We start from the raw sequence: 18622 nt of genomic DNA, 5'->3' as shown, positions 1-18622 counted from the left end.
ATCCTATGCAAGTAAAGCCAAACGCTAATAGAGTAAAAGATTTAGCAAAGAAACAAGCCAACCAATGAAGCCAGCCATCAGTAAAGCTGTAAAACTGGCAGATAACAAAGTAAGAAAAAATCAAAGTTACAAGGAAACACTAGCATTTGACAGAATAAAGGAGGCTTAAAGAAGTTAGAAGTTATAATACAACTCTAATGAGCTGCTCAGACCCTTAAATTTAATGCTGGTTCCTGGCCTGGAGCCACTGATCTTTTTCATTCTGTCCTCTGGGGTGATATTCCTGCAAGCCCCTAGAGAAGTTTGCACTGCAGGGATTTGCCAACAGTTGGCAAATTATTTATTTTCCTTTTTTAATTCAACAACCTAAGGGTAGAATGCTGAATGGTACGCGCACAAAGAGACACATTTGTTTAGAAGAAGATAAACTTGTGACAAAACAGTGACTCTGCTAAACCACGGGCTGACACCCGTACGCAGCCAAGCCCTTCCTGCGAGCACTGCTGGGTCTGGCAGCGTTTATTAACAGCTTGTCTGCAGACAAAACGTTGGATTGGATAGGTCATGCAAGTTAACACCTATCAGGGCTGTATTCCTGCTGCCTCCAACAAGCACAAGCTGTTGGGGACTTACTCAGAAGAAAATACATGGAGATACCAGTTTCTTAGGGATTTCTACATGGAGGAAGCCCTTTTACCATGCTCATGAACCAGGTATTAAGGCTGAGTAAAATACAGAAGTGCCACCACATGGGCAGAGAAAGGAGGATTGATTGATTCCTTTTAAATTAATTATATGCTTCCTCTTGGTATAGTTCCCTGTAAGCCACCAGACAGATGTTCTTTATTCCTCAAATTCAGAGCCCTGTATAAAACTGAAGGCAAAGTTTCACTCTCAGGGGCTTTGCTTTGGGTATTATTGATGCTGGGTGGTGGGTGTCCTGTGAGGGCTCCCGTGGGCTGGGACAGGGTGAGCTCATGAGAAAGGTGCAACTCAAGGTGACACACGGAGTGTCAACACACTCAAGGCCTGTGAGAGAGGGGAAGGAGCAGGGGCAAAATAAGCACAACAGCTTTTCAAATGATGTACTGAATTCACTTTGCTAAGATGTTCATTTTCCAGCAATAAAGACAAGCAAGCTAAGTCAGAGAAAAAGAAAATGTTTTAAAGAAAGTGCTTAAAAAAGCACTGACAAAAGAGATTTTAATAATAATTTTTAGACAGCCCTACCCATATCTCCTGTAAAGCAGAGTCAGCCAGGTCTCACAGTGACTCCTTAGTTTACTTTTAATTAGGCCCGAGTAGTTAAAAACAGTAAAATCAGCCTATATTCAAAATTACTTTGATGGACACAGGAGTCCACAGGAGTAACACCAGAGTGAACAAAGGTGTGACATTTTAAAAGATGAGCACAGCATTTTGTCACACATGGCATCAGTTACAAATCTGGGAACAAGGACAGTTAGAATAAATAAGGTAGATATTTGAGACACATATTTTTGACAGCACTTTATTGTTCTTAGTCTGTATATTTTTATCACGTCTACACAATTTTTTAAATGCCAGCTAGCATCTGTTTTGCACTGTATGAATTCACGCTACACAACACTTTTCCTACTGGAATTACAATTACTTACAGAAAAGAAACTTTTCTTCTTAAACTGTTAAAACTCATGGATTTTTGTATTCCAATGGAATTTTTGTATTCTCTCCAATCATTCTGAATTTCTACTGTTCACCCAACATTCAACTTCATCTCCAAAATGGTAATTATAAAGATGTTTCTTTATCTGTTATGTAAGAAGATCAGGTAAGCAAGTAAAGATTAATGTGGTCCTATAGAAATAAATTGTTAAATAGGTGCAGATTAAGCCTTTTACAGATATAGGTTCCGAGAAGTGTCCTAAGAATATGCATTAATGCCTTACAAATATAGGAAATGTTTCACTTTGAATGAATTTTCTTTTAAATTTATAAGTGAGAAGATTATTAAATCACTTTAAATTATGCTTATTCATTTTAATGTTATTTGGAAAATATTCCTCTTTTTGATAATTAATTTTCTCTATAATGTACTGTCAGGACCTTATAAAATTTCAGAGTATTTTAAGATTTTGACAGGTTGCTCAGCAACATATGAAATTAATTTGTGTTTAAATCTCCATGTAAGTACCTGTGAATAGCAGTTCTTACGATGGGACATAAATCTCAATCATCTTTCATTTATTTTCCTACTTACACGCATGATAACTAGATTGTATTTCAGAGTCACACATCCAAGCAACTGAAATTTTCTTTAAACATATGTTTTGTCTTTTCTGTTTAATTCAGCTCAGACTTGAGCTCTTAACATAAAGGCATGTCTCTGCTTACCTTGTCAGGTGCCCTCTGTGGGTGCAAATCCCTCTACTCCTGCTGCTGTGCTTCCAGTAGCAAATCAGTCACCACCAGCTCCATAAAGGCAAAGTGAGTCACCTTCCTTTAGTGAGTCTTTTTGGGTTTGTCTTTCAAATACAAGACCTGTTGTGGGAAGTGCTTTGCCTTTGAGGCCCTTGTTAGCTTTGTGGCAAGCAGCTAGCAATCTTTTAGCTTCATTTGATACCATTTCTACTGCTTAGAGAAAGTGCTTACCAGGAAGGAAGACATTTGGAAACACTGACACCTATTCATTTCCACCACTGCTACAAAGCATAGCTGGGTTTGGATTAGAATCTAAGTGATCTCAGGGGATGATAAGAGCATTATAGTGATGTGGCTTGGCTAGAAGAAGAGATATTCCTCCTCTAAATGCCTACAGATGATTGCATCAGGTTAGATGTTTTAGCTTCTTTGCCTCCTGCAATGATGTGACAGTACGCCCTAGGGAAGACAACCTTTTACTATTTTTAGTTAGAGCCTTGACACTGAAACTTCTGTTGTCAGCCCCTTAATGATGCACAGGAAAATGGTGCATGCTGCTGTACTCTGTGAAGACAAGGAGATCAAACATGTTTAAGCTCCTTGAAAGAAAAAGTACCCATACACAGAGACTCTGTGGCCTATAAAAGGAATTACAAAAATCAATCTGAGATGTAATGAAAACATGAATTAATGACTTTGTATCCTTCTGTGAGTCCTGGCCTCAGCTTTGCTGATTTCTACGGATGCCAACATGGCACTTTTGATAGACTCCAAGTAAAACACTCAATGAATGGCCCTGCCTTTATGTTCAAATTGTCATGAATATAAAACTGGCAATTCAGGTTTAATGTATTTTGCAGATTTTTAACCCCAAGAAATATTCAGAAATACAGGACTGTCTGTCACTTTGATTGCGCAGGTGAAACAGAAATGGTTTCCTTGGGGTCTTATGGGACTGAAGAAAAACCTTTTGAGTAATTTCCTAACAGCAGATTCCTGTTAACACAGAGCAACACGACCTCAGTACATAACCAGGCTGGGCAAACACACTTAATTAAAGTGTAGGACAAAAACCAAAACAGAACAAATCTTCAGTGACTGGAACAAGTCAACAAACCCGCCAGGGACCAAAAAACCAAACCAGCCAGCAACCCCAGTATCTCAAATGGATTTCTCAGCAAAAGATTTCAGAAAATTATGTTTTCACAGTGGTTTCTAAGTGAAAAGCAGGATTGATTGTCATTGCTCCTACTTAAGCTTTCAGAGACAAAACATCCAAAACTAGTCATCGCTTTCAAAGGGTAATAAAGCTGCTTTTTTCTCAGAAATCCTGCTGGCTGCTAGTGTTGACACAAAATTCACTCTTGACCAGGCTCCTGAATGCTCAGCAAGCTCAGCAGGGTGGTGTGATTGTTTTGTTTATTTATAAAGTGTGGCAAGTACTGTAGCAGCTACCACATTTAAATGATTTTGGCAAGTGCGAGGCCATACAGGATACATTCTGAAGAAGGGCCATGTGATGCCTGGCAGGCAATTTATTTTTCTTTTAAAGCCCAAAACACATCTTTTCAGCCTCTGCTAAGTGTTACTATTTCTGAGGATATTTGAAGAAAGTAAAATGGTAGGAGTGCTAAAAGGGAGATAAACATGGAGTCCAGAAAAAAGCCTCACATTGACCTTGAGGCAGAATACTGAGGGCTCTTCAGGCAGCTTCTTCTTCCTCTGTACAGCCACTCATGGCAGACAAATATAGGTATAAAGATATTGTAAAAGTCGGAGCATTTTAGCATCTCAGAAAGCCAAAGAGGAAGTCTTTTGAAATTTAAGGAGCATTTTCCTGGATCGACAGTAAGCCTACAGTCCTCTAAATGTACCTGAATTGACCTTCAGAAGAAGCCAGAATGCCTTTCAGACCAAGCCTATATAAATGCAACACCTAGTTATGACAGGAGCCAGAAAAAAACCAAATCCAAGTTACTTGGAAAGTTCACAGCATTTCAAGTGCTTCTTGCTGAGACAGTAAGGCTGTGACTGATAGCCCCAGAAAGGACACCAGTGCTGAAGCACCAGGTAATGGACGTTCCAATCAACACTTCTTTAAGTCTTTGTCTCAATTAATTCTTTGCACTTCTGTTTTCCAGGCAAGAAGTCAAAGGATTTTGTATGGGATTGCATGTTGCTATGGAAGCTACAAAGGCTTCATGCTCTGTCTTACTGCAAACATTTGGGGTTGGTTTTCCCCCTTCCACTCTTCAGCACACTACTAAGCACCTCAGGAGAGCAAAATATAGTCATATAATTTTCATAATCAACTGATGCCCATGACAGATCCAGGAGGTTAAATGAACAGTGCTTCTGTTCAAGCCAAACATCCCATACACCCCCTCCACCTTGCTGTCTCTTTTCCAAACATAAAGAGTAAAGGGTGATTTCTGCAGTGCTTGGGGAACCCTTGTTCCTGAATAGTCCCTCCTCCTGAATGGAAGAGTTGTGAATCCCTCTCTTAACTGTACCTTTCTGGCCAATGCTTTTCATCTGTACAAAGAGAGCTCTCCTTGAGTGCCTGCCCTGAGGTGGTCTCTGTGGAAGATTCATCCTGGTAGCTTGCAGCTTCAAAACATTAAGTCCACATTTTTATATCACCCAGCATCACTCAGCAGCTCATGATGGACATGAGTTAGTTATTTCATATGATTATGATGGAAACTCCAATCAGCAAATAATGAATCTGTTGGTTTCTAAGTCCATCTAGGCAGTGTAGTGTAAATTCATGCTATTCAATGATCAGTGCATTGATTGCTTGTGATTTTGGGAGGAAATTAGCTAGTGAAATTGCTTTAAAACCCTACACTGTGAATGACAGCCATATCTCAAAATAATTTGATTTATAAATTTGCCCTAGACATCTTATTCAAAGGAGAGTTTCAAAATCATGCTTCTCCACCTCAGACTGAGAATTAAACTGCAAACTGTTTGTGTAAGCCAGCTAGTTCCTAGTGTCCCCGTTCATTAAGAAAGTGCTATCAGAATTGGGATCCTGCTGGCTACAAACAACTTTACAAACTGATTTAAAAATAAAATGCCATCTAATAACCAATTCAACAGCTGCTGAGACTCAGCCATTTCTGGAACAAATAACGACAATTGCTTCCAGGACCTTGAAGCAATATGATGTTCAACACACAGCAAGACATACAGCACCAAGTACAATCAAATTAAAATTACAAATTTCCACCGTATTAGAACTTGCTCTCAAAGTTATTCAGACTGCTAGAAGTTTTGTCTGCTCTGAGATATTATTTGATGTGTTGATGAACTATTAAAACCAAGCCAAAATAAAGTTATTTTGTAAGCATGTCCTAGATATTAGAAATACAATTTATTTTCCCCTGCCAGAGTTTTGGCAAGTTTCGAGGTGATACAATTTTGGAGAACAAAAGCAAAAGCCATGAAAAAAGCCAAACTTCCCCATTCCTGCTTTATTTCACTCTGTATAGTCTCTCGGCAAAAAATATTCCCATCCTGTGAAAAGTAATGTACCATTCACACTTTCTCAGTAAGCAAATGTGTTTTATGTAGTTGTGAAGTAATATAATCAGCAATTATTATATTGCTATTAGAAACATACAAGTAGCAGTGCTTGATGATGGTTTATGGACAGTCTGTATATTGTTCAGTGAGCTCTAACTTACAGTCCCCATAGTCCCTGAAATGAAGGGTAGCTCTGGTAAGTCAAAGGGGATCATTTCAGTGTTAAGAAATGGAACAGTACACAATCCTGAATAGCAGAAGCAAAGAAATGTCACTTCTGTGTGAGCCTGTTGTTGCACTAGCAGTGCTGCTGTATGTGAAGAACCCCAAATGTGCTCAGGGCTGGATGTCAAAGGCAGGTGGTATGAAGAAATGCCTACCTGAAGACGGCGAGGCTCAAAGACCAGAGCACTAGTGGCTTCCTCAGTTCAAATTTTGCTCGTTTGTTCATTAGGTGCCGACCACCAAATATAAAGGCAGCATACAGAGCTGAAAACAGGAATGATTTCTTCCTGCAAAAAAAAACCAAAATCCACCTGTCAAATGTTTAATTAGTATTAGATGCACAGCAGAGTCACATATAGACATCACTGCTAAGGGCTTGTACTCTTCCTTAAGCAGAAATTCTTTTGGAGACATTCCTGCATCCCAGCTGAGCTTATTGTTTCTGTATGAAACTACTTGCCAGCACACACTCAGGGCTGGGCGCAGGCAAAACTGACCCTGGGGAAGCTCTGGAAAAGGACAGACAAATTCATCTCCCATTCTTCACCAGTTTCAGAAAACAGAACTTTTGTGAGGAACAGAATAGATACTGCAGAGCCCAGACACACTTCTGCAAGCAAAACATGGCTGATACTTGAACCAGCTGATCAAATCACAGATGTTTCCTAAATATGAAAACATCTTTTTCATACAAGTTTTTGTTTCCTGCAGGTTCCTCCCTAAGTGGCAATTCAGTTTTCCATTGTTTCCCCTAAAGACACACTTAAAGATCATGAGCACTGCAACACACAACAATGAGCCTCACAAGAAGCAGAGAATGGAAAGGAGAGGTCAGTAGCCCCATTAAGCAGCAGGACCATTCCGGTTGGTATTGCCCTGTGTCATTGTAAGTGCTGGTTCAGGAAATCCAGTGCATTTGCTGAAAGGTCAAGCAGGGCTCTCCTAAGGAACTTCAATTATACTCTTCAAATTGCTAATTTTATTTTTAAAACTGCCTGATAGTAGTCCAGCTCAGCAATAATAACCAAGTATTTGAACTCTGCTACTATAACTCATTGTAAATCAACCATAAGAGGTCAAAAACAGACTCATCCTGGGATTCCTTCCCACACAGCACAATATCACACTGACTAAAGCTTAATGATGTACACCAGTAATGGTGGCCTAACTGGAAGGGCATCTATTTAAGAAGAGAATTTTCTCTACATAATTTATTACTACATTCACAAATATAGGGTGGACTATGGTTTTGAACCAGGAGGTTCTGGTTCCTATTGTACACCAAGAAAGAATGACAAATACTCTCGAGAAAGGTAACTACTTCATTAATATAACAGAAAAGACAGCATTAGGGTACAAGACCTTTATTTCCTTCTGACACTGGAATTCTGAGAGCAGCAGTGGCAGACAGGCCTATGATCAGGGCATGGCATATGGCCTGGGAGAGAGGCTCATCCATACTGAGGTCTTCAGACTTTTCCTAAGATTTCCAACTGGATGTTAAAATGACACTATGTTGCTTCACCTCAAGATAAAGACAAGTATGTGCCATGGTGTCACTATTGGTACCTAGTAAATGCCACCTCTGGGCTCTTCCACTGTGACTGGCCAGCTGATTTACCCCATGCTAAGGAATCTGTCCAGCACTGCACAGTTCTGAGGGCCAAGCAGTGTGGCAGAGCACAGTGTGTACCTGCGTCTCCTCAAGGCACCTGGTAATGGATCATGAGACCCTTGATGGCCAAAGGAAGGTTCAGAAAATCTAAAAAAAGCTGCAGCACATCTGATTGGAAATATAAAAGAAAGCACACGCAACCTTCAATCAAGATAAATTAATTGAATTTTATATAAGTTGGAAAGCTAAGTAAAAACTAGCTCCAGAGAAACCGATGCATATGAGTATGCATTCTACAGCATGCCATTTTCTGCCCACTGAGAAACTCTCTCTCTACTGATGTATGTATAACTCTGTGTTGTAAAACATTGGTAATTACATGAAAATACACCTGAGGCTCTGAGAAGGGAGGACCCAGTGCCTGTAATCCCCTGGGTGAGCTATAGCATCCGTGCTGGCAAAAGCCCCAGGAAGACCAGGATGACCACAGAGCAGCACTCTCTCACCTTGTGCATAGAGATGGTCCAATTGCCATGGCAATGGCTATAACGACCAGGTTTTGAAAATCACAAAGCCTCAGACCTTATTCATATAATACTGAGAAAAGCATTTATTTTTACTTCAGTGGTCGGGGAAGGGTCAGAATCACCAATTTGAATGCATGACTGCACTTTAACTTGGCTTGAGATCAGTAAATATTTGTTAACTAGTTTGGGTAATGATGAACCACCTCAGCTTGCTCGTACTGAACCACCTAACTGTTTACACAAGATTTATGGGTTAAAAGATAGAAGCAGGCTCTTAGTGCGAGTCTGGACTGCATTCCCATCTCCTTCCCTCTGCAGCCTTTTCAGCAGCAGTGTGAAGCACAGCACACTGCTGCTCTGGGCACAGGTGAGGTCTGTCTGATCCATGCATCTATCTCCAAAGCAATTGAGAGCAGTGCAGGATGACATCTCAAGTAGTGTAGGGGAAAAGACCACAACACAGTGCTGCCATGCAGCTGCCATGCACAGCACAGGCCATGCAATGCTGGCACAGGAGGATGACAGGATTCAAGAGCAGTAGCTAGACACACTTCACAGGAAGGCAAGCTGGAAACATTGAGTTCTAGATCAAATACAGCCAAGACTTCAAAGTAAAGGTTCAACTTCAGTTCCAGTTCAACACAAAAAAAGCAGTCTGAGTGAGTTTGCAGTTCAGGTCTATGCTCTGTCTGTCTCCACTTCCTCCTGAGCCAGATAATCTATATATTTGCATCAAGTAAAATTACATTTTGCTTCTTATTACTGAAACTATATTTTGTGAGTTCAATCAATTTATTGAGGTCAATAGTTACATGACAGTAATTAGAACAGATAAATTTTTAGGTCACTTTAGAGCTTTGTAATGAATATAGCATTATTTACAATGATGGTAAGTGGTAAATGGTACTCCCAGAGTATGCAGCAGTGGCAGCTTTGTATCAATAGTGGCAGACATGGCAAGATTTGACAGCACACACGATGTGAACTGCAGAGAGCAGCTGTAAGCAGTTTCAGACAAGGAGGGGCAGTAATATTATCTCCCACCAGAGGAAAGCACAATACTGAATAATGAAAAGGTTGAACTTGAAATCATCAACTCTTTGCTGCCTGCTACTTTTTGCACTCAAAGGACTTTGAATTTTCCTCATTTTTTCAGCCTAACAATGGTTAAAAGAACTGGGCAGGCCAGGTGATAGAATTACAAAGGGATTGCAGAGGTATGTACTCTTAAGATAATCTGATAAACTCCATTAGACTGCTATTAACCAGTTTCCTACCAGTGTTCTTATGATGAATTTTCCCAAAGGTTCATACTACAGTCTTGTCCTGGGCTAGTGACACAAAGCAATGGCAGTCTGACAGAATTCAATTAGGTCTAACACAATTTTAGCCAAAGGAGGGTAATATTGAACAAGCATTTTGAAAGACAGAGGTTTGGAGCTGTTCTGGAGCAATGTAACTTCTCAATACTATTACCTGAAGTGAAACTAAATAGAGCAGAACAATGACAAAAAAAATTAACCTTGAAACTAAAAAAATAAAATCCCTCAAAGTAAGTCAGTAACAGAGCTGCATCCAATAACTTAAATGTTAGCACATTCATATGTTTGTCTTCAATTCTGTTCTGCAGGGTAACACAGTAGACACAAAGACAGGGCTGCCAAATCCTCCACATTTTTCCGGCATTTCTGTTTCTCACAGTTGTCTTCTACCTTCCTACATTTTCAGACTTTGAGGACTAAGTACTATCTGTACTGAATACAACTCCATTTTTCTCTGACAAAAGTTGCCAGCTCTTTCCCCCTTTATAGATTTCTGGAGAACCTATTAAAAGCTGTATTTGGGCTTACTACAAGAGAGAGGCAAGAGGGGCTACGGGCTGAAGATGTGAGACAGATCTTCCAGGACAGTAGCAGAGAGAGATGGTTGTGTCATGAGACAAAGGTAGAGGAAGAAGATGGGAGACATGATAGGAGAAAGAGAAGAGAAAGGATGAATAGTAAATGTGGTAGCAAATGATGGGAGCTTGAGTCATGAGATGGACACACAGCTGGGACAGCATGGAAGGCAAGGAGGCTTGAAGTCCTTTCTGTGCTGGACCTCTGGAAAGATGCTTCCTGCATCCATGGGCACACCTACGGCAGAGGAACAGAGACAGGAAAAAGGAAAAGCATAGCTAAGAAGAGGGAGGCAGAAACTGAGAATAATAAAGGAATACAGCAACAAAGCTCCTCCTCATTTCCAGCCAGGGAGTCCCATGCAGGAAAGCCCCACTCAGGCACCATGGAGTAACAAGCAGAGATCAGCCACCTAAGCCTCAGGCAGGAAAACACAATACTGGGAAGAGACAGTAAATAATCCCAAGAGGAAATCAGTTGTAAACAAATAGCTGAGGAGTAAGAAATCCTGACTTTCTCAGAAGGACTTATTTATAAAATGCTGAAAATATAAGAATTACCATAGTATTCTAAAATTAGGGGCCAAAGCCTGAGGGTAAGCCTCATGTGCAGCAGTATGAGACAGCCCCCTGTCCCTGATGCAAAGTGAAATAGCCCTGAATATTGCAGTACTGCTGAAGGAGGTGGTTTCAAGCCCACATGGACTGTTACCATTTTTTCCCCTGAAAATAGCAGACTGAGTCATTATTGTAGAGTTCTCTGATGTTAATGAGTAAACTGAAACAGACATATATATATGGATGCATTATAAAATTGACTGTTTCCACAGGATTTTCCTTTAACATTAAGGAATGTCCTTCTAGAAATGCCTAAAGGACAACCTTATCACAGATTGTTTAACTATCTTTTATCATGCAATACAGGATTATCTGCATAACAACATTCAGTCGGGGAGTAGTAAAGTGGTGTTAGCCACTTCTTTCCACATTCTATATTATTTTTTAAAGCTTTTTAAAATCAAGATGTATTTACTTTGCACATTCAAAGCTCATTTTTCAATTCACTACCACTTCTTAATCTGTTGTAAAAGGAGCAAACAAGTTAAAAAAAGCCCCACTGCCATTGCCAGAGCAGAGTGTTGCTGGAAAGTAAACAGGCAGTTTCAGGTTCCTGACATTTTTCTCTTCATCACCATTTTATTGATGCAAAAAAAAAAAAAATGCCAACCACAAAAGGACAGCAAAAAAGAGACAAAACAAAACAAAATTAAAAAAAAAAACAACAAAAAAAAAACCCAAAAAACCCCACAATCAATTAAAAAAAAAAAAAAAAAAAAAAAAACCCCTAGAAGAACGCTTGGCTATATGAAATATAAGGGAATTTTCCTACTGCTTGCTCGCAGCTTTCAACAGAAAATAACAAAAATCACTTTGTTTATAATTGAAACTGCTAACTTGAGAGTCCAGCTCAAGTGCTTTAACCTGAACCCATGTGAATCACACCATATCCATGTCCACAGATCAGCCAGCAGGGCTGGTAGCCTTGGCAAAGTTACTTTCTCTCTGGTACTTATTTAAAAATCACACATTCTGTATAAAAAAGGGTGCGAAAACGCTTCTCAGTCTCTCAGTGTTTCTACCTCAGAAATACTGTCAAAGCCAACCTTTCTCTCTTTCTTCACAGATAATTTTGACAGAACCGGCAAGACATTCAATGTGTGGATATGCCAGATCTGTGTGAATATATAACCTCTACTCCTGGCTTAGATTTGAGCTCCTGCAGCTGCTTCCCAATGACTGTAGCAGCCTTCAAAACAGAGAGAGAAGGACACACAGAAGAGGAAGACCTATCTGATACAGGTGTGCCAACAGAGTGTGATTTATTCCTATAGCTCAATATCCTTTGAACATTTATATTTAGCACAGCAATGACAGTCACACACACATAGGTGATTCACTGATGATGGTCTTTGACGTAAAAAGCTATCAGAGAGTAAACACAGACATATCTCATACCAATCATCTGATCCCTTGATTTCTAAAGCCTGTATCTCAAAAGGCCACTCAGCCTCCTTGTGACAGGTACTGTTGGATGCACAAGTCTGCACTTCCCCCAAGGCTGGAGCAACTCTCCGGGCACCTCTCTCCTCTCTGAGAGCAAGAGAAGAGGAGTCAGAGCCCTGGGAACACGTATGGGCCAGGGACTATTATTCCCTTACATGTGCCCTCTCTCTGGTGTGCTGTTCCCATCATCCAGTTCATGTCATTACTGCCAGACAGTACCTCTGTCATTGTCCCGACCCCTTAACTCACATAAAGGAAAGAAACATGGGGCCGGGAGGCTGCCAGGACTGCTGTGAGAACTGTCCCAAGCACAATGTTGCTGAAAAGGATGGAAGATGAGGAAAACTTGTGTGTGCCCTCTTGCTCTATAAATGCTAGTGGCTGAGCTGAGGGGCAGCCTGAAGCCCATGTCCCCCACTGCCCAGGTCAGAATGCCAGAGGTGAGAACTGTAGGGGCAGCAACCTCTGAAGAGCAGAGCAACTATTTTTTTTTTTTTTGTGGTATATCACCAGTTCATAGCCTGCTCTGGTCCAGTGAAGGTAGCCCCAGTTCACCACCAGCCAATCTGCATGAGCAAAGGGGAGCAAAAGTCTGTGCCCACCTGAGCCTCTGCCCACACTGCACTCAGTCAGACCCAGGGGCAGGAAACCACTCCCGCGTTGGCAGAGCAGCCAACAACCCTAAAATTACAGAGAGGAGAAACAAGGGCACAGAAGTGAGGGGGCACGGGGGAAGATGGCTCATGTCCTGCGCCTCCCTGATGGTTGCATCTGTTTTGTTGAAGTGTTTGCCAGTAATTTGTAACATGCATGTTTGCAAAACATACGTGTTACAGACTATTAGCCACACACTTAAAACGTAGGCAGTTAGGGACAAAAAAACCAGCAAACTTTTCTTGTTTCCTCTGTGAGTGGGAAAATACAAGAAAACCATAAGGGTGAGAAAACATAGCTAAAATTCAGGAACAACTTTGTTGTTTTTTTTTTTTTTTTTTCAGATAGAAGGGGCAAACTCAGCTTTGAAGCATAGACCCCATTCTTTATAAGCCTCATACAGGCTTGATGGAACAGGCCATAAACCTGTGAAAAACTCATTAGTTACAATCCCAAATATAAGCCATGTCACAAGAGAAAAGAACCCCTCAAACAGAAAGCACTTCAGAAAAAGATCCCAAACAAGTTCCAAAACTTTGGGTTTTGAAACCAAGTTGCCAAAATTATCATGGAAGGAAAATCAGCTTCATCTCTGGCTCTGCCCCAGACTTCCTCCATTCATACTTTGAATGAGGACCCACCCTTAGTGGAGATGGAAGCTGAGTGTGCTTGCCATGACAACAGCCACCCCTGAAATTTTCACCTGGCATAGACAGCAGTGGAAGTTGCAGCCCAGTGGTTTGGCTGACTGGGATGAGCGACACCATATCCTCCTACCCAGCTGGTATCCTAAGTGACCCAGTTCAGCCCAAGTCAAAGCCTGCATCGCCCCATCCTCAGTGCCACCACACATCCCAGGGATGGCATCTGACCCCACTGTTACTGACACTGATCACATGCAACAAGTACTTTTGCACAACCCCCTCCAAGATTTACAGTGCCAGTGCTAAGAATTTAATCTAGCCCCACAGAAACCTACTGGAAAAATGACGACCATTCCTATTCCTGTTAAGAGCCTTTACAGAATCTCAGTGTAGTCAGAGAAACTCCTTGACCAGAAGCCTCTGCTAAATCCACTGATAACACATATATAGCTCTTAAGAGAAAGATTTGGGGTTATAAAAGGTGACAAAGTAGGGTGTCCCAATTCCCCTTGGACCCACCACCTTTTTCCAGGCTTTGCTGAGACTTTCAGGAAGTTGGTGGAGAGCTGGTAGAAAGCAGAGAAGATAATGCAGGTCATAGACACTGCAGTTTGATGAAAAGCTACAGTACTTTCACTTTTAATTTTATCAATGTAAATGTAAACCTCTGGCCTCCACAGTAAAAACCTGGAGCTAGTAAACACAACTGCAAGTGAACTTGGGGACTACTAACCTACATCCTTCCCAGCTGAAATCATTCTGTTTGTTCCTACCACTCACCTGAAAGCAGTTAATGAAGATGCTAAGAGAGGTATGTCATACAGGCATAGCATGAAAATAACTAGAACTCCAAACTGTCTTACTCATTTCATCTGCTTTATCTGATCAAATTAATCAATGGTTATGACATTTCATAATTTTACACTTAAAAGAGTACATCAACGTATGTCCTTCAGATCCAGAAAGATCCCGGAAAAAACTCAAAATGTTCTTTATATAGACAAGTGCTGCTTTTTTAAACTGCTTAGCAGATAGATATTTGTTTATTAAACAGGATAAAATACAACTCAAGTAACAGATCAAAAAGAATGCTTTACTGAAGCTGCCTTTGCCCATGCACCTGTGGAAAGCCTCAGCACCACAGGGGCAAGCTCAGGTCCCTCTACCATTGCAAAGGCAATTCGTAAATATTCAGGGAAAGTGTCTGTTGGATCTCAAAAAGTATTTTAAGTAAAAATAATAGCAGTCATTCAAGATGAAACATGGCAAATGGAGGAGTTGCAAGCAGTGTGTTATTTTTCTATCTATCTGCCCTGAAAGACATTCCAGCAGACACTGCTCCCTTCCAGCCTTCTGCAATACGACCTCAGAAAATGATGTTGCTACAACTGTCAGTGGATTGAAAAACACTAATAAATAAAAACTGTTCTGATTTCCCTGAGAGCGCTCTCAGCCAAAATAGACATGCACGATTTTCCTACAGAGCAGAGTGCAATATTAGAAAGGACAGCAAAAAGCACAGGTAAGACCTTACAGCCAGGGCTTGTTGATCACCTTATAGAAGCATCATCATGTAACTTTTTCAGTGCTGGAAAATATTAAATTATCCTGGAGGAAATCTAACGAAGGGGATGCCTAAAAGCATAATAATTTAGAACACTGTCCTGGGTCTGGCCAAGACAGGGTTAATTTTGCAGTAGCCAGGAGGGGACATGGCTTGGACCTAGAGGTTATTCTGTACCACCACAGTCACTCCTGAGGTGGGAGGTAAGAGAGTGTCTTTGGGGCAGAAGGGGTTCCTTTTGGTCAAGTGAACATGGCAGGGGGAGCTGTCCAGTCCTGTCTGCTGCTGGGGGTTTTCTGTGTGAATCCTTCCTGTCCTGTATCCTCTGTCACTAGTGCTGTTGCTGCTACCATTTTTTTCTCATCTCACTGCTCTTTACAGTAAATTGTTCTTATCTCAACCCGTGGGGCCTCCAATTCTCCTCTGCAGCAGGGGAGTGGCCAGGAAGGGAATGAATGAGAGGAGCACAGTTTTTCATGGGAATTCTAAATTGGAGCACACCATTCCAAAACCACATCAGATATACACTTACTCCCTTTTTCTTCCCCACCTAAAAACCTAAAACCATATACATGGATGAGAGCAAGCCAGCAATAAATACCATTTGGTGGCCTAGCCTTGATTAAAAGGGGGTACTGGTACCAGTGATACTGCAGTAATGGAATTGTGGAATAAAATGTCTTGCTTTCAAACTCTCTGAATGTCCAGGCAACCTGTGGAAGAGAAAGGAGCAAATGGAACTCATAAAAATGGACATTTTGGTGGAGAAGCAAATGAAAGAACACCTTCCAGCATCCCCTACTGAAGACAAATCAGGTCATCTTGAGAACAACTGCTCTGACTGGTCCCATAGTAGTTTTTGACGCATTATGTCAAGGACTGCTTGACATATTCAATAGAATCTTCAAGGACACGTAACCTTTGTCTATGAGGAGAAAGCAAGTGACAAAGGATGCTAATGGACATGCTGCAGTGAACCTAGACCTATCTCTTGACCAACAGGAAACTGGCAAAGTCCAGACAAAAAATGGGGCAATCTTTTCATAACCTTTTCAATTACCTCTCTAAAACAAAGAGCTCTGCCCAACAGCCACTGTCCTTCTTAATCAACTGGGAATTAGATCAGAACAAAAAGAAAGGTGCTTCAGCAGGGACCAAAACTTGCAACAGGAAGCAGTTTGGAGTAGCTAGGAGGCAGGTTTACATGCCACTACCTCCTTCCAGCACAATGCTTTGCCACTTGTCCTATGTGTCCACTGGCAAGGAAGATAACATCATCTGACTGTTATCATTACCAAACAGCATTTTTGTGAACTAAACCTCACTACTACTTACTTAAGAGTGTCTTGCTTTTCACTCCCAGCAGAGGTTTCAATATCCAGAATAACCTGCTAATAAATTTCCAGGTATTTTCAACCCATCACAATTCCCATGTGACTGACCGTGACTTACAGTTTCTCCATTAAATCGAGAATTGTTTTACTTGAAATCAGTCAAGGCAGTATCTTTAAAGCAGACCCTTTCAAATGCAAATGTAAAGGCAAACTGGCCTGAATCCAACTAAAAGACTTTGAGGAGTATATTAAAGTTCATGAGAAATCCTGCAAGCAGTAAACTAGTGGAAGTAATTTTCTAGTTACTGCCAGAATTTTCAGGATTTGAGGTGGGCCAAGTTCAAGAAGCAGGATGACATTCCTAGATCTGTATGGAAAAACTGGGACAAAGGAATGTAGCAAAAGCTGTACAATCACCAACACCTGTTCCTCAACTAAATATCACAGCCCGGATGTTTTTTGGCTATTTCCTGCAGACTTCCTGCTTGCATTCCTGAACAAGTCCAAAACAATTGGCATAAACCAGCAGGAGCGGCACAAAGCAGTACAAAGTACATGGCATTAATGTAGCTTATCTCCATCCTGTCAGCAATATGGTTGTGACAGCTTGTTCTGGCTTTCCACCTCTGCCTACAGCATCATGCTTGGCACACGCCCCTCTGTCTCTCTCAACAGGTGGCAGGACCCACTGGGTCTCCCAAACTAAAGAGTCTGAGTCTCTTTCTGCTTCCACCCATGAGGGTTTGACTGACTGTATTCTGCCCTTAGCAGCCCCCTCACCTAATTAGATGGGATACTAAACTGCTTAGCTGTATTTCACTTTCCATTGCAGCATAAGAAGACCAGGTTACTAAAGGATTAGGAAGTATACATTAAAGTGTTATACATACAAAGACAGTTGCATCTCCTAGTCTCTGCTAAATCTTGCTCAGAGGGGATCTGTTAAAACACAGGAGATTACGAAAGGAAAGAAATCACAGACAAACAAGGTGATGAATCTGGACTGTGGTGAAACTGGCTGCATACACGACCCAAGAGAAGGAAAAGGAGCATTATAAAGAGAGAGAAGTGAGACATCCAGCTCTTCTGGACAGGCAAGACAAACAGGGCAAGCAAGAGCATAAATATGAATAAATTTTTAAACAAATCACATACATCAACAGCCAGAACTTAATGGCTGTGGCCACTAAGGGACAAAAAGCAGAACCAGATCATTGCAAATGAATAGGAGAGCCTGACAGCATCAGTGATCCTGCTTCTTCTCAAACTGAAAGCAGCCTCCCATGAAGGCAGAGAACTTAAGTTACCTGACCCTGGTTTGCTCTCAAAAGTCACATAACCAAAATTTGTTTTATGTCTCCTAATATATTCAATTTGCTGTTCTCTTCATTTGATTGTAAACCACTGCAATTAGTGGATTTTGCTCAAATTTCTCTCCATGGCAGGTTTACTAATTCATGGGTGGCCTATAAAGAAGTTAAAAAAAAATCTGCTCCAGTCAAAAGCCAGGCTAGTCCTACATTATTTTCTGTATCACACGGCTACTACAGGAGAATACTCTCCACTCTCATCACCTATGGTTACCAATTTTCTTTCATGGGGGTTGTAAAGTAAGAAGTAAATCTGCCTGCTTTATCTGCCCACTCTTTCTCTTATGTTATGATCAGATGACACGTGAACCCATTTTCAATAGTATCTCATTCAAGGATGCTCTATTCCCTTTGCAAACAGAATACCAGAGTCCCTTGGCCCCTGTGTGCAGGATTTGGTAGGCAAGAGAGGGGGAAGAAAGTGATGTTCCTGAAGATATTGTTCAGAGGATGCCCCGAGGTGCTCCAGTGCTTTTCAACCCTTGCACCAGAGCCCACCAGCTGAACAGAAGCAATACCCAGGCACTGGTCACCCTCACTGTCCCTGCACCTGGTGGCCCCATCACAAAACCCACATATGCAACTGGGAAATATCTGATATTGTCTTGCTAAACCTGCAGGATCCAAGCACCTACCACACTCTCCAGGGGTGGGGCACTCCAGTTTCTGGGCATTAACTACACATTAACAGTAGCCTGCTTTTATGAGCCTCCCCTCCAGAAGGTAAATGCTCTCTCTTTGAGGTTGGTAATGATCAACGCAACTGCACATTTGCCGCACAGATAACCTAAGTGCCC

The 18622-nt window shown here is 41.3% G+C and overlaps 1 protein-coding gene across 1 annotated transcript in view; it reads right to left on the bottom strand.

Moving 5' to 3' along the window:
• Nucleotides 1-18622, bottom strand: part of ELOVL6 (ELOVL fatty acid elongase 6) — a 73114-nt gene that overhangs the window by 16022 nt on the left and 38470 nt on the right. Inside the window, exon 2 of the mRNA XM_062493761.1 lies at nt 6312-6443. Within this exon, the coding sequence (XP_062349745.1) occupies nt 6312-6443 (132 nt within the window). The remainder of the gene's footprint in view (nt 1-6311; nt 6444-18622) is intronic.

The sequence above is a fragment of the Cinclus cinclus genome, chromosome 5, assembly GCF_963662255.1.
Source record: "Cinclus cinclus chromosome 5, bCinCin1.1, whole genome shotgun sequence".
NCBI classification, from domain to species: domain Eukaryota; kingdom Metazoa; phylum Chordata; class Aves; order Passeriformes; family Cinclidae; genus Cinclus; species Cinclus cinclus.
This window is presented reverse-complemented; position numbering and strand designations above follow the sequence as displayed.